At 38.2% G+C, this 15,683-nt stretch overlaps 1 protein-coding gene across 1 annotated transcript in view; it reads right to left on the bottom strand.

Annotated features, from left to right (window-relative positions):
• Nucleotides 1–3,733, bottom strand: part of LOC121515535 (hepatocyte growth factor) — a 34,366-nt gene extending 30,633 nt beyond the window's left edge. Inside the window, exons 1-4 of the mRNA XM_041796357.1 lie at nucleotides 3,581–3,733; nucleotides 1,064–1,223; nucleotides 698–810; nucleotides 46–160 (exon numbers count right to left, since the gene is read on the bottom strand). Of these exons, the coding sequence (XP_041652291.1) occupies nucleotides 46–160; nucleotides 698–810; nucleotides 1,064–1,223; nucleotides 3,581–3,629 (437 nt within the window). The 5' untranslated portion in view covers nucleotides 3,630–3,733. The remainder of the gene's footprint in view (nucleotides 1–45; nucleotides 161–697; nucleotides 811–1,063; nucleotides 1,224–3,580) is intronic.
• Between the last annotated feature and the right edge of the window lie 11,950 nt (nucleotides 3,734–15,683).

Here is a 15,683-nt window from a genome sequence, read left to right as displayed (position 1 = left end):
CAGTTTTAACACGACTGTGTTTGACTTTGTGGACGAGGTTCTTACTTGTGCTCGTGAGGGAAAGGAGAGGCCCACGCCTGGCACAAGATCCCAGTCACTGTCACCGACCTCCGCCCCCTGTAGCTCTGACCGGTACCCACAATACACTCCCGAACATAGTCTGAAAAGTCAGTAAAAAGGGAGTCATTTAGTGGGATGAGCAAACAACCTGTGTGAAATATTTTCAACACAGAGCCAGTAAGGATGATGAAGAAAACAGACAGACAGGGCTTAACAAGGACATGACAATGCCAGAAGAAAAAATCTGTTTTTCTAATCTCCCCTAAAACATTTGGATCCAGTCAAAGAGGCTGCACAGCTTGCATGTTTGCTGTTGTGGTCAGTTAGAGTGGGGTGGGGGTTTCCATCGTTTAAACAAACACCACGTAATGACAGAAAATGGGCCATAATGTGCAGCGACACAGTAAACACGACAAATGTCCTTGCCCTTCCTTGTCTTCCTGTTGAGGGATGCTATCATTAAAAGGCTGCAAACTCCCTGAAAACCTCCTTTTATAGAGACATAAAACCCCTCTACATACTTTTAAACAAACAACTACACTAAAGCCACATTGCTGAATGCAACTGAGACCATTTAGGGACATTTTCAAAAGGAGGAGACAGCAGAGAGAAAAAAGACTGAAACAGTAAAGGGCACCTTTCTTTTCATAGAGTTGGTAGTTGAAGTCCTGCTGGCTCTGAACTCCTGGTGAGTTCCTGTCAAACGACAGCCACTGGCATTTCCTGTTGTTTTGATCATAGAGGAATGCTCTAGAAAGTACAGAGGAATATGGGACAGGGGGGAAAGTGAAGTACATAATAGTCAGCTTGTTTTCAGTGTCTTGAGGCAAAAACCCAGGGGTATGCAGAACAGCTACATTTGCCAGTACAGAAAACAGTGCTTTTACCTTCAAAAAAAGCATAATTACAGTAAGAAACTTGACAACCACCTCTTTTCTCTGTGGATTGACGTATACATAGTGCGGAGGGTTACAGACAAAAATCTTTCAGCTACTTGACATACCTGCAGGTGAAGGGGAGTCTTTTGTTGCGGCTGCAGGATTTGGCACATTTAGCCATGCTCAACTTCCTGCTTTTGGTCAGGTGTGAGGAATCAGGCGTCACCACAACCAGTCGTAAGCCATCGGTCTTTTGGTAGTCCTGGAGTGGATTCCTCCTGCCCTCTGAAATACAGTTACATAACATTTATGAACATTTAGCAATATTGGATTGTACGGGTAAAATGGACAGTCATCTACGTATAGTACATTTCAAATATAGACTGCAAATGAATGCCAGATTTGATCAGACCAGGGCTAGTCTAGTTCTGTTTAGTCTAACGGCTTGTCCAAGGGTGTTGCCTGGATTTCTGCGTCCCATGAAGACATGTCACATTAGGCCCCTTAACCTCAGCTTGTTTCAACCCTGCAATATTACTATAACCATCATTCTATTTAACAAGTGGCCCATTGAAGAAATGTATAAAGGGTCTTGAAATATTTCAAAACTACAAATTTTAAAGTGATCAATCTCTTTCCATTTTTGTTGCTGTTGTGTCTGAAAAGGTGTTAATGACATTTGAAGCTTGTATCATACTGACAGTTTTGATTTAGGGAGAAAAAACTAACTGCTTTAGCATTATTTCAGGCCAAAATATAAAGGCCCGCTGGGCCCAAGTCACAATTTTCCTCCATAACACCATGTATCTCACTGGTCTCCTATGTAAGGGACCAGGCAGTGGCCATCCTTACAACAGGTTAATGTGCAAATTCACAATTTTACCAGTTTTATTATACCATTGTATCATCTTTTATTGAAGAATCATGTTCTTGATGTACTATGCTAGTTTAGTTGTAATAATAAAAATCAGGGGTGGAAGTAACTAATTACTTTCACTCAAATTACTGTCATTGAGTAGTTGGGTACTTGTACTTTTTGAGTGCATCTTTAAGTCAGAAAGTTCTTCTACTTGAGTAATTTTTGACATAGTGACTTTAATACTCCTGTGCTTTTTCAGACTGTGTAAACTACACAGTAACACATAACAAGGGAATGATTCCACACCACATCCCAAAACAGCTGTAGTACACAGCAATGACTGGAGTGTTGTTTTATGATGTTAGACACATTTGCAACACGAGTGAAGTTATCCACTGAGTTAGGGACCCTGGCTGTGACTTCAGGTGCTCCTAAAAGATATATGCAATTTCTTCATCAGTATGCATTGCCTGGCAATGAGGTTGACTCTGCTTTGTTATTGCCACAGGAGACTCACCTTGCCACCGATTTGAAAGGGCTACCACAGCTCTGTTATACTGTGAAATATTTAACACTTTCAAATGTGTAGTCTAACTTTATGAAGTGGGGACCACCTCTGTTAAAATGCAAACCAAGACTGGAAAGCAGCAAAGGTAACCTGCAGATGAGTGAAGCAGACTGAGAACACTGTGACTGCACATGACTGCGGGAATTAGTCTCCTTTAACTGTTATTAATCTACAGCATCTGATGGGATGCACAGTCATTCATCACTACACCAAAGGAAACCGAGGCTGACACATACACAGAGAGACAGAGAGAGAGGGAGGGGTGGGGGGCAATCAATGCTGTGAATGTCCTCTACATCTCTGCAGAATCAGAGCTAGTTAGACATTTACATTTAGACAGCATGCCTCCTCCTCCACTTTTATCCGCCTCCTACATATTTCCACTCTGCCCTACACACTTCAGCCGGTTCAAGAGCCTCTATTAACAGAGAAAAAGTCCAGCGCATGGTGATTCAGTTCTTAGAAAGCTGTGTCTATGAATTGCGCACCATGTCAACCAAAAACGGCCTTAAACTGCATAGCCTCTGTTCTGTATTCTAAATTTAATTGTTTGAGGAGCTGGGGAGTAACTTTAGGAAATCAGAGGAACAGAGGCATCATGTTTGTCCGATCCTAAACTTAAGCTGACGGGTTCAACTGCCTGAGTGGCTGCAGGCGCAATGAGCCGAAAAATCGCGCTCTGTCAGCACAGGATGACTGAAGCTCTAATTAGGTTTTGATATGGGACATATTGTAGGACAATGGGTAGTATACATTTAGCCCCCTATAGCTGAATAATTTATCTAGGGATCTATTTTTAAAATATATGTGCCTGTGCAATGTAATGCGCGCCTACATACAGGTAGAAACACACTACGAAGAGTTGAGAACAACAAGCCCCTGCAGAGTGTCAATAAAAACATCTATTTCAGCTCTCTCAATAAACAGGTCAATTTTTCCCAGGTAATAATCCGCTTGCAGCTACTCCATCTCCAAGAGTCCCCTAAACTGCAATATCTTGTTCCAATAAAATGTGAACAATAACGTCATTTGGAGATGAAAAAATGTCGCCATAGAGCTCGTATATAGCTTCTTTCTTAAGTTTTTAAGTTTTTTTTCTGATCAAAACAGCTATCTGCTCAGTCTTGTTTTGCGTTCAGAAGCAGCTTCAGTGAGAGTGCAGCCCTTAACACATCAACCCGAAGAGTTGTTATAAAAGCTTTACTTCAAACTTACCTGAATAAGACATGACGAAGAGAGGGAAAAGAAGCGTATAAATCCACATGGTCGCGTTATGAATATCACTTTGTGAAACAACGTGGAAACGCTGTTTGCTGTTCTGTCGGAATGCGGACAGGAGATGTTGCTTTCACCACTGTGCGGAGGATGCGTCTCCTCTAAGTACTCTCTCTCTCTCTCTCTCTCTCGCTCTCTCTCCTTCCCTCCCGCTCTCTCTGTGTGCGTGTCTGACTCTCGCTCTCTCTCGTTATCTCTGATCGTTTCTCTTTCTATGTCTCTATTTTAATTGTCAATATGCAGTGGCATTAGTGTGACATACAGAATTCCTAAAGCTGCAGTGTAAAATTCTCATTGTACTCCTATCGATATTAATGTAAAGGGGACGTTTTTATTAGTAGGATGTAAAACGTTTAGTGCTACTAATACACCTATTCATATCATACCATATTCACTTATCCTTGACAAAATTGATACTTTTCAAATTACAATGCTATACCATACCACGATTAACAATCCTATAGGATACTATAACATACAATACTACACTAAACTATAACATACTTTATTGTATATACTGTACAATACTATACTTTATTTAAGTATATTATTCTATACTATTCTCTTCTAATTTACTATACTACACTATACAATACTCTTCTAATTTACTATGCTATACTGTACTAGACCATACTCTTCTTTACTATACTAAATTATACTATACTATACTAAACTATACTCTTCTCTTCTAATTTACTATACTATACTATACTACTATATACTAGACTATAATCTTATTTTCTATACTATACTAAACTATACTATACTACACTATACTATACTGTACTTGTCTCTTCTATACTATGCTATAGTAAACATTACCATACTATACTATACTACACTATACTATACTATTCTCTTCTATACTATACTATACTATACTATACTGTACTATACTACACCTTCTCATATTCTTTTCTTCTATACTGTACAATTCTATACTATACTATATTCTTCTCTTCTATGCTATACTGTACTATACTTTGCTATACTATACTATCTCATATAATTCTCTTCTATACTATACTGTACTATACTCTACTAAACTACACTTTACTATCTCGTATTCTTCTCTTCTCTTCTGTACTATTCTAAACTTTACTATCCTATACTATACAATATTATATAATATTGTATAGTATAATCTACTATACTAAACTATACTTTACTATACTCGTCTCTTCTATACTATACTATACTATACTATACTATACTATACTCTTCTCTTCTATACTCTTCTCTTCTATACTATGCTAGACTCTTATCGTCTACAGTATAATCTACTATACTGTACTATACTATACTACACTATACTATACTACACTCTTCTCTTCTATACCATCCTATCCTATACTATGTTATACTACACTCTTATCTTCTACAGTATAATCTACCATACTAAACTATACTCTACTTTACTATACTACACTCTTCTCTTCTATACTCTACTATACTATACTATACTATACTATACTATACTTTACTATACTCTTCTCTTCTATACTATACTCTTCACTTCTATTCTATACCATATCTTATACTATACTACACTACACCTTCTCATATTCTTCTCTTCTCTTCTCTTTTATACTATACTATTCTAAACTCTACAACATTCCTCTCTTCTATACTATACTCTACTATACTATACTATACTCTACCTTACTCCTCTCTACTATACTATACTATTAAAAACTTTACTATACTGTACTATACTATACTATACCATCTCATATTCTTCTTTTCTATGCTATACTCTACTCTACTAAACTACACTATTCTATCTCATATTCTTGTGCTCTCTTCTATACTATCTATTTTATTCTCTTTTATACTACACTGTACTATACTATACGATACGATACTATACTATACTATACTATACTATACTATACTACGCTGTACTACCTCATGTTCTTCTATACTATACTATATTATACTATACTATACTGTACTGTACTGTACTGTACTATACTATACTATACTATACTATACTAACCTATACTATACTATACTAAACCGTACCAAACAGTACTAAACTTATATTATATCATATTAAAAATTTTTTGCATTTTATTGCTTTGCTTACTTTAATGACCACATTCTAACTCTCATTTTATTTTCTACTTTGTGCCACAAAATATATATTATGAAATAATATTCCACATTCGGCATAAAGGTGTGCTAAGTCAGTTACATTTTTTTTCATCCTTTTTTGCAACTTGTATTAAATTGTATCTTAGAAGATATCTTAGGATATCTCATTGTGTACTCTTTTCTTTATATGTGATGCTGTTAACACTACTGATTATATAACTTACTGCTATTTATTAAACCATGTTGCTTTTTATTAAGCCTGTGTTCAAGCTGAATTTCACATCACATAATGACTCCATATTGTTCACTGTAGTCCACCTCCCTTTTTATTTTGTGTACCCTATCTTTTTCATTTCTTTTTCTTGTTTATGTTTATCTACTTATTTTTCTGTCTTATTTTGTCTTTCTCCTCTGGGGATCAACAAAGGCTTATCTTAAGGCCAGATCAGACTGCAAGATTTTTTTTTCTTTGTTTTATTTCATTATTTTGTCTTTTACACATCATGCACCATGGCTTGATGAATCAGGGTTGTTGAGTGGCCTGGGTACATCATTGATTATGACCCCCATATAAAACTAAAACCTTTAGGGCCAGATACTTTAAAAATATCCAATAAGTTCATACCTTGTCATTATGCAACATAAATCTTTGAAAGCTGAACTTGGATATGAAGACATAAAGCACATGCACTCTCTGATCTGTGGATTATTGATTGATTTTTTTAAAGACATACAAGTACTAAAGATGTGATGTAATCAGAGATGACCCTTTAATAGAGGCAAACTTAAAATCCCAGGGAAAATAATAAAAGGGATGCAATATACTTACCATGCTTATTCTTATTCTATCCCACTCTATCACACAGCAGTATCTCACTTAGTTCTGTATCTTTTTCCGCAATTACTAAGCAGCACACTGTGCAGAGTAAACAGAGATTGGCAGGCACTTGTCTACGACTGGAAACTTAATAGGGATGTAAGCAGGGGGAGGAGTATGTGGTGTTGTTTATGCTGCTTTTCTTCACCCCCTCCTGTCTCAGATAAGAAGTGAAGTTACTGTTGAGGGGTGAAAGAGGATACGATACCTCTTGTGTGTCATCTCTATTTTCAGTGATGACAGCATGAGATAGGAGATGCGACACTTCAGTTAGCCGTAGCGTGTTAAATAGAGGTTCATTAGGAACAAATCACAGTACAGATTGCTGCGGGATTCCCGGTAGTTTCTTCAAACTCACACCATGTGCACAAAACAACCCAGAGGGAAAAGATGGACAAATATGCTGGAGAAGGCAGGCTCCATCTCTGTATTCTCTCTGGTTCAGTGAGTAATGCTCCCGTGGCTTCCTGACAGGACCACAGAGTCATTCGCAATAATAAACAATCAGCCATGAGTCAGATACTTTCACCGGTGCGCAGTACAAGTCTCCATTTTTCTCTTTTTCTTTCTCTTTCCTTCCTTTACCTACACAACCACAATCTCCATCCACTGCATGCATTTAAAGTTTTTTAATTCTGCTGTCTGCCCATCACATCAACAAACACACACATGCTCATACATAACAAGCAGCAGATGACTGGATAACCTTCAACAAAAAGCCTTCATCGCCACAATCTCATTACTGACTCTCTTAGCAGGAATCCAGTGGGTGTTTTTTTCACCGTGTCTGAGAGCTTCTGCAAGAAGATGGAAATCAGAGAGAGAGACCCAGCCAGTAGCCCACTGCTCACACATGAGTGCCGTCACCGCTCAAAACTCCTGACATCTGTGGCTGGTTACTGCCAGAAACTTCATATCTCCATGCAGCTGGTAATGACGGGAGGAAGTAGAGTGGGAGATGGAGATGATATGAAGAGTAAGATGGGAGGGAAACTGTACAATACAGAGCACTGTACGCCATAATGTTCTGTCTGAGTGCATATTTGTGGGGTGTGTGGAGTATTAATAGACTACTAAAGATTTGTTTGCGTGTTGTGCAAGCCATGTGTTGTGTACTCTTAATCCCCTGTGCATGCATATATGCGTCCATATGTACATGTTTTCATCTGCGGCAAATTAGCTGGACCTATACATGACCTCTAATCGTTCCAGCTTCCCCTCCACATTTCAGTCATGTGGAGTGGGGTGGAAAATTCAATGTAGGGATGATGGGAAGAGAGGACAGAGGGTGATGCTCTGTGTGAGACAGGGAAAGATAAGCAAAGTGGAAAAAGGACTCTAAACAGAGGAAGTATCAGAGTACAGAGCAGGTATTTCACTCTAATGAGAGTAAGAGGCCGTACGTCTGGGTGTGCGGGGGTTAGTGATGACAGTGGTTGAGCCTTGATGCTGTAAACACAGATACTGTGTCAAGAGATCCTCCTTTAAACAAACACGCACTTCCTGTTGTCACTGCTTGTGATTGTAGAGTCACTGCTGGTAATTGAGATCCGCTGACAGTTATGGCTAACACAAATAAACCCCATAAACACACACAATCTGTCCACAAACAGTATGCAAATATGGCTGTGTGCAAATCCAGGCTTTTTTTCTCACTGCAGCTCTGTGGCCTGCCTTCAAGTCACATTTCCACTTGATTGTTCAGATTCTGAAATTGAAATAAAAGCTAAAGAGTGGGCAGCAGACGGAAATGCAAAACATTTTTTTAACACTTGAGTTGATTAGCATGCACATTAGCAGACTGAGTCACCAACACATCCACAGAAATAGCTTTATAGAGGATCAGAGGGCCTAAACACTTGTAACCCACTCAATCAACCATACATTTATTCCTTTAGATTATTCACACTGACTGCAAACAATCATTTTTACCTCATTTCCCTCAACCCTGAAACTTTACTGAACCAGTATCATCAAAATACGCATCGCTTTAGCTTTGTCACCGGTTGATTTATCATTTCTCTGCTTTGCTTTTTTTAGAATTCCCAAATGTTCAGTTGAATCAAGTATTGTTGGTCATCAATTTAATGCATTCAGAGGTTTTTATCTATCACTCTAACTCATGAACACTGCATATAATACTAGAAAATGAACTGTTGTGTATGAAGGTATGAATATGTAGAATGGTCTTCAATCAGAAATCACAAGTTTAATCAGTAAAATAATCTATACAGAGTTTAAGGCATTATCTACTGCTGCAGGGAGTTTTGCATAATTGTTAAGTCCCTCTATGAAGTGTTCAAGGCAGAAACAATAAGATTCAATGTAGTATTTTATGAACTGAGCTGATGTGGGAGCTTGAGATAACTTAATAGGCCATCAGGACTGATCGGGAATTGGGCTTGAATAGCCCTTTTTCAATTCATCATACCTGTGTAGTTTTTGCTGTATGCATCTTGCTGAAACATTTTATTGATGGAAAATAAATCTTCTCCCAAGCCATAGTTCTCTTGCAGACTGAATAAAATTGTCGTCCAGTATTTTGCTGCATTCATTTTACCCTCTACCTTTGCAAGCCTTCCAGGGCTGGTTGCCGAGAAGCATCCCCACACCATGATGCTGCCGTCATCTGTCACCGTGGCACAGTGGGAATGGCCTGTTTGTGGTGTTATGCTGTGTTTGGTGTCCGCCAACATAGCGTCTTGTCTGATGGCCAAAAAGCACCATTTTGATCTCATCAGAACAAAGAACTTTCCTCTACTTGAGCAGGGAGTCTCTCACATGCCTTTAGGCAAACTCTAGCCTGGATTCAATGAGTTTTCTTCAACAGTGGCTTTCTCTTTGCCTCACATAAAAATTTGGCTGGTGAAGAGCCTGGACAACAGTTGCTGTATGCAGAGTCTCTCCCATCTCATCTTCTGAAGCTTGTAACTCCTTCAGAGTAGTCATAGGTGTCTTGGTGGTCACTCTCACTAGTCCCCTTCTTGAAGGTCACTGAGTTTGTGAGGACAGTCCAATCCAGGCAGATTTTTTTTAAGTTTCTTGGAGTGTTCTTTTGTCTCCATGGTGTAATGGTAGCCATGAATACTGATTATCCAGTGGCTGGACCTTCCAGACACAGGGTCTTTATACTACAATCACTTGAGCCACATTCACTGCACTCAGGTGATCTCCATTTTACTACTTGTGAGACTACCAGCACCAGTTGGATGACCCTATGTTGATTTAGGTCAGTCACTTTAAAGGGTGTGAATATTTATGCTCTCACTTATTTTACATGACATATTTTTATTTAATTGACATTACTTTGTAGAAATCAGTTTTCCTTGTGACACTGAAGAGGGTTTTTTTGTATTCTTTTGTCAACAAAAGCTAAATATTGACCATGATTGATTTATAAAATCAATAAAAGGGAAAAACCTCCAAGGGGATGAATCCTTTTTATGAAATCCTGATCACTGAGCCCGTGTCCCCTGCACATAAAAACACTGGCTAAAGGAGACAGATACACCAGCTTGACACTCATATCCTGATTTTAGCGTCACCTGCAGCTCATTAATGCTGCAGCCACATATACAGACCATTAACAGAGTGGATGTGCCGCTGTCTGTTTACTGTAAGCAGCTACACCTGCAGCACACATGGTGAATGAGCTGTTGTTTTATAAGAGGTTGAATCTCTGGGCTGATCATGTAGCTCAAGCAAAAATTCTAACATTGTAAAAAATGGTTGATGTTGTAAGTAACGATTAATGCAATTGCTAGCCACAAGTTTATTTGTAAATGTTACAAGGAAACCTGTTGCTCAACCTGCTCTGTCTCTCCCCCATGTGCTATTTCTGCACATCTTTGTGTCTGTGTGTGATTGGGGGGGCTCAGAGACATTGTCAGAAGGCTTGATGAAGTGTGTGATGAGGGAGGAGGTTTTGATTATAAATCATGAGTTAACTTTAAGAACAAAGCAAATAAAAATTTTTTGATTAACATCAATCACAGAAGGACAATAAATTGCATTATGTTTTTTTTCCCAATATTGTTCAGCCCTACATTGTAATCATGTGTAGATTTCCATTTTGTAATAATTAAATAATTATAATTAAATTCTTCTAGGAAGAAGTAACTGTGCTAAGCCAATGTAAACAAATATGTTGGTCCACTGAATTGGTTAACTTAAACTTACATTACAACCGGCCTTCATTTTCACTTAAAATAATCTTCAGATTTTCAGCAGGACATGACTGAAACCACAACAGTATTAACAACAACATCAGTGCACTAACATGAACCTCAACATGAGGGAACATTAGCTTACAAGGCTACTAGCTAAGCTAAAGCTAAAGCTAAGCTAAGCACATGATATTTACTGATACCATAAGATTAGCTTGTAAAATAGTAAGATAATGTGTGTAAATATAACACTTTAACTGTTAAAAAGAGTCATGACTAACAGGTAAAGACATCTGATTACAGTTATATTTACACATTTTAATGGTCGGTAATGGATTTCTGCTTACCTGTCTTGCAGATGTGGACCATGCTAAGTGGTGACTTATTACTGCCACCTTCTGCTCTGGAGTAAGTGGCATAAATGACTCGCTATACTGATATGTTAGTATTACGTTCACCTGGCAAAGTTCTGCACAGTCATGTGCATAAGTCATGCTCCCATACATGATCTGACCTGATAGTCTTAAGTGGGGTCTGTCACATTTTAAGATCGTTTAAGTTTTTAAAAATCTTTTAATCTGTACCTAGGGCCCGGCAACAGGAACACTGGAGCACTTAATGAGCTCCTGCAAAAGGGCACAGGGCAAGGGATTCTTCTTCTGAAAATATAAAAACATGCAGTACATTGGTAAGGCTCAAAAGACTGTATAAGAATCAACTGGTTTTGAAATACACCATGGAAAATGTAAGTTAATATGTCTATGTTATTATGCATATATTTCTAATGAATGTTAACAACAATGCATCAGAATTGTTCTTGCTATGCACTTATTTCTGTGATGGTTATGTTCCTGTAAAATAAGAAGGGTAGGTTTTAATAAGCTTTAGCTTCTGCCTACACTCTTTTGGTTAGCTTGGAAATTTAGAATTTTCACTTTGGTCTTGTAAATTGTTTTATTTGTTGCAAGTGAACCGAAATAAATTTCTTTCTTTCATTCAATCATTCATTCAGGGATGATACTCTTGGTGGCACAACCAAGTGCTGAAACTGATTGCAAAAGCCATGAGCAAGGGGATCAGCAGCTGCAGCCGACCATGCAACACCTTTGTCAATTTGTGCAAAAGGAGCCCCAACCAAGTACTGACTGCACAGATAAACGTACTTCAGCTGCAACATTTCTTCATCATAAATCCTTTTTTTTTTTAAATTGTCCTATGTAATACTCAAATATCTTGACATACTGAACTGTACCATAAACAAACATAGAGAGTTTCACTTTTATAAACTAAATTACTGGGAGGAAAAATAACTTTCCCACATTAAACACACTTTCTTTGAGGCACCTGTACATTGTAGAAACCTGCATGTCACCAGAGCACATCCAGTCCACAATGCACAGTCCTCACTCAGCCTTTTGTCCGTCTCTCCTCCTGTGTTTATGGGTGTTGATGTGAACGCTCGAGAGGGAACCTTGGAACAATTCATCATCACATCAGGCTGGTGAGTTTGTATATCCACTCAAACCATAACTGTTTAAATAACACATCCTTTAACATGGTACACATGAAGTGTGTCACACAAATACATCAACATCCCACACGCACTCTATTGTGGCAGCCCTCTGACTCTGGAGGTCAGTTACTGAGAAGCAGAGTAAACTGGAAAACACTGGAAAACTTCCACAAATAGGTCATGTGTATGTACACAATTTGTGTTGTATAGGAAGGATGACTTCGTTCCATTGTTTTCCATTCAGATACAAATGTTTTTTTTAAGAATCAACCTTCCTGAAAACAGGAAAATACTTCAGTGCATTTATAAGGTATGGACTTATTGGATATTTAGCTTGATCAATAAAATATTATCTTCCAACAATACACTTTTACAACATTTGTAATAAAGTTTGAAAGGAAATCTTTTAAAACTTCAGGCATCAACACTAACAACAACATAGTAACTACCCTAAAGTCAAAAGTTAAAGCAATAAAAAAGACACCATATAGTGCCTGAGGATCAGGGGAAAAGGGAGAGCGGGTCATAAAAATAGCGGCTCAACCTGCGCTTCCTCATTTTTCTCACATCTGCAAACAGCTTGTCTTGTCTGCAGCTTACTGCTAATTTACCCCCATGACTCTCATGGAGCTGGAGACGCTCAGAGGAGGGATGGTGGTTGGCTAAATTAAAGAGTGGAGGAAGAAAAAAACAGCTGCTCTGGGGCAGCAGGTAAATTTCATCCCACATGTGTCCATGTCAGACCTCATACGTGTAATTAGTAAGCTGATGGTGAACATGACATGGGGCATGATGGACTGCATGCAGCCTGGGTGTTCAGAGCCAACCTTAGTGATTTGCCAGACATGCATTAATGAAAATAAAGCTAAAATACACATGCTGATTTACAGGGGTTTGAGATCCAGATGTTTAAGTTTTATCTCAGAGTTTAAATGTAAAGATGTTAAAAGTTTCCCAGCAAATAAAACAGACAAACACACCCTCAGGTTTGATTCTTTTTCAGACGTTCTTAATGAAGATAAGAACCAGAAAATGTGGTCACCAGGATGTAAAAGTTTCCACTCATACATATTAATATGTCAGCATTTTCTACATGGACTGGGACAGAAATTTATGGCCCACAGAGGAGGAATCTCGATGACTTTAGTGATCTCATGACTCCCACATTGCCAACACCAGCTGGCCAAAGTTGTCACCAATCTGGTGAAATAGCTTGACGTCTAGGTGATGGATTGGGACAAAATCTGATAGAGACATTTATGATCCCCACAGCGTGGACATTAAAGAGTTGGGCTCCATCCTCTGGGGTCACAAATGTCGCTACATCATTTTTGTTTTGGCCTGATAAATGTTTGATCATTAAGGTCGAAGAAGGCCTACCATGTGTAAATCTGGTTTAAAGGACTAGATTTTCAAGCCTGTGTTTAAACTATATTGAGTTGGTGATAAATTATTTGTATCAGTGGATTGCATAGAATGACAAATATCCAAACTGCTAACCCAAAAAGTTGGGACATTGTGTAAAATGTTAATAAAAAATAATAGGTTGTTGTAAATCATTTTCAACTTTCATTTAACTGAAAACATAGCAAAGAATAATATATTAAAGCCTGATATTTTTTTTCTTGAATATACAAAAATTCTTGTATTGAATGGATGCAACATGTTCATAAAAAGTTAGGACAGGAACACATTTACCACTATGTTACATCACCTTTTCTTTTAATATTATCAGGGCCTTGGGAAAATACTGTTGAAAAAATAACAAGCTTCACTCCTTTAGGGTAGAGTAGGGGGTGAATGTGGTGAGGAAGCATGGCCCAGGGCAGTGGTTCTCAATGTGGGGGTTGGGACCCCTGAGGGGCTGTGGGACACTGAAGAGGGGTCCTGGGATGCTTTCCAGAAAAAAAAAAAAAAAAAAAACTGAGAAATTTACCATGACTTAAAGTTGTACATTTTCTCTATATTTTAAAGAATAGTTAGTACTTAGTTCAATTTGAAATAAAACCACAATTATTAAGTGAGATTTGTGCTTTTATGTAAATGATGTGAACAAAGACTCCCTAAAATGTAGATTTGTACGTGATATTTTGTGAAATTTACCAGAGTGGGTTATGTTTGGGATGTCCTAAAGGTCTGAAAACCACCGTCAGTCTTGGGGTGTTTAACAGGGGTGGAAAGGCCCGGACAAAAGGGATGACAAGCTTGACCTTACCTCACCATTTCCTGCCCTGAGTTGCAGCCCTCAGCGCCTAAAACTTTACACATATGTGCAGAGTCCTCTACAGTTGGGGTTTCCAGTGTTGGGTTTTATGCCTCATAATGTGCCATACATTTTCAATAGGAGACAGACCTGGACTGCATGAAGTCTGTGCATTTTTACTCCAAAAACATGTCAACTGGATGGAAGCATAATTGCTTCAATTCCAGTATGTACTTCTCATGTCATGATGCCTTGACAAATGAGCAAGTTCCCCATTCCACTGCACCATCACAGATGCTGGATTTTGGTCTTTGCATTAATAACAACTGGATGGTTTTTTTCCTCTTTAGCTCGGAGGATTCCATGGCCATTATTTCCACAAACAATGTTATGTGAACTTGTCAGACCACAGCACTTCAGACTGATCTATCTCAGATAAGGCTAGAGAAGTGAGTGAAGCTTCTGGATATGGCTTTACCTTTTAATGGATGAGCCTTAACTAACATTTCGCTAGCATTTGGGCCAAAACCTCCATCACCACTTTTCAGGGAATGAAAGAAGCTTAATTATAACACTAAATGGTCATAGTCAGCATCATATTTTTAATTGCTTTAAAATTTGTTAATATTCACTGACAGATTTGAAGAGTGACCAATAGCACTGATTTATGGAAAAAATGAAATTAATGAAAACTGGAGATACGTAGTTTTGGCCTGATTCCAGCACTTTGTAGGTGCACTGATGCACTGTGGTAACTGACAACAGTTTTCCAAAGTGTTCACAGGCCCACATCACATTCGTTGCAGGCCAGTTACAGCAGCAAAACATATGACGTACAGTGCTTAACAAATTTATTAGACCACCTGTCATATTTGTCTCAAAGACCATCAAGCATCATGAAGTGCTTTAATGCGGACTCTTTCATTTTCAGTGAGCTCTCCACGTTTTACCATTTTGAACAGGAATGAGGGATTTCAAGCTGAATTCACCTAAATTTGAGCCGGCTCACTGGGCTTCTCTGAGAAGTCAGAAATTTATCAAGCATAGCATTCAACCACTAAAACTCATTTTTCTGTTCAGGAATGCAAGTATATAACTATAATTTGACATATTAATCAAGAAATAAAAATGTGCTTTACGATTTTTTCAGTTTTTTTGTAAATCAGTAAATCTGAAAATTCATGAAT

This window comes from Cheilinus undulatus, linkage group 9 (genome assembly GCF_018320785.1).
Source record: "Cheilinus undulatus linkage group 9, ASM1832078v1, whole genome shotgun sequence".
NCBI classification, from domain to species: domain Eukaryota; kingdom Metazoa; phylum Chordata; class Actinopteri; order Labriformes; family Labridae; genus Cheilinus; species Cheilinus undulatus.
This window is presented reverse-complemented; position numbering and strand designations above follow the sequence as displayed.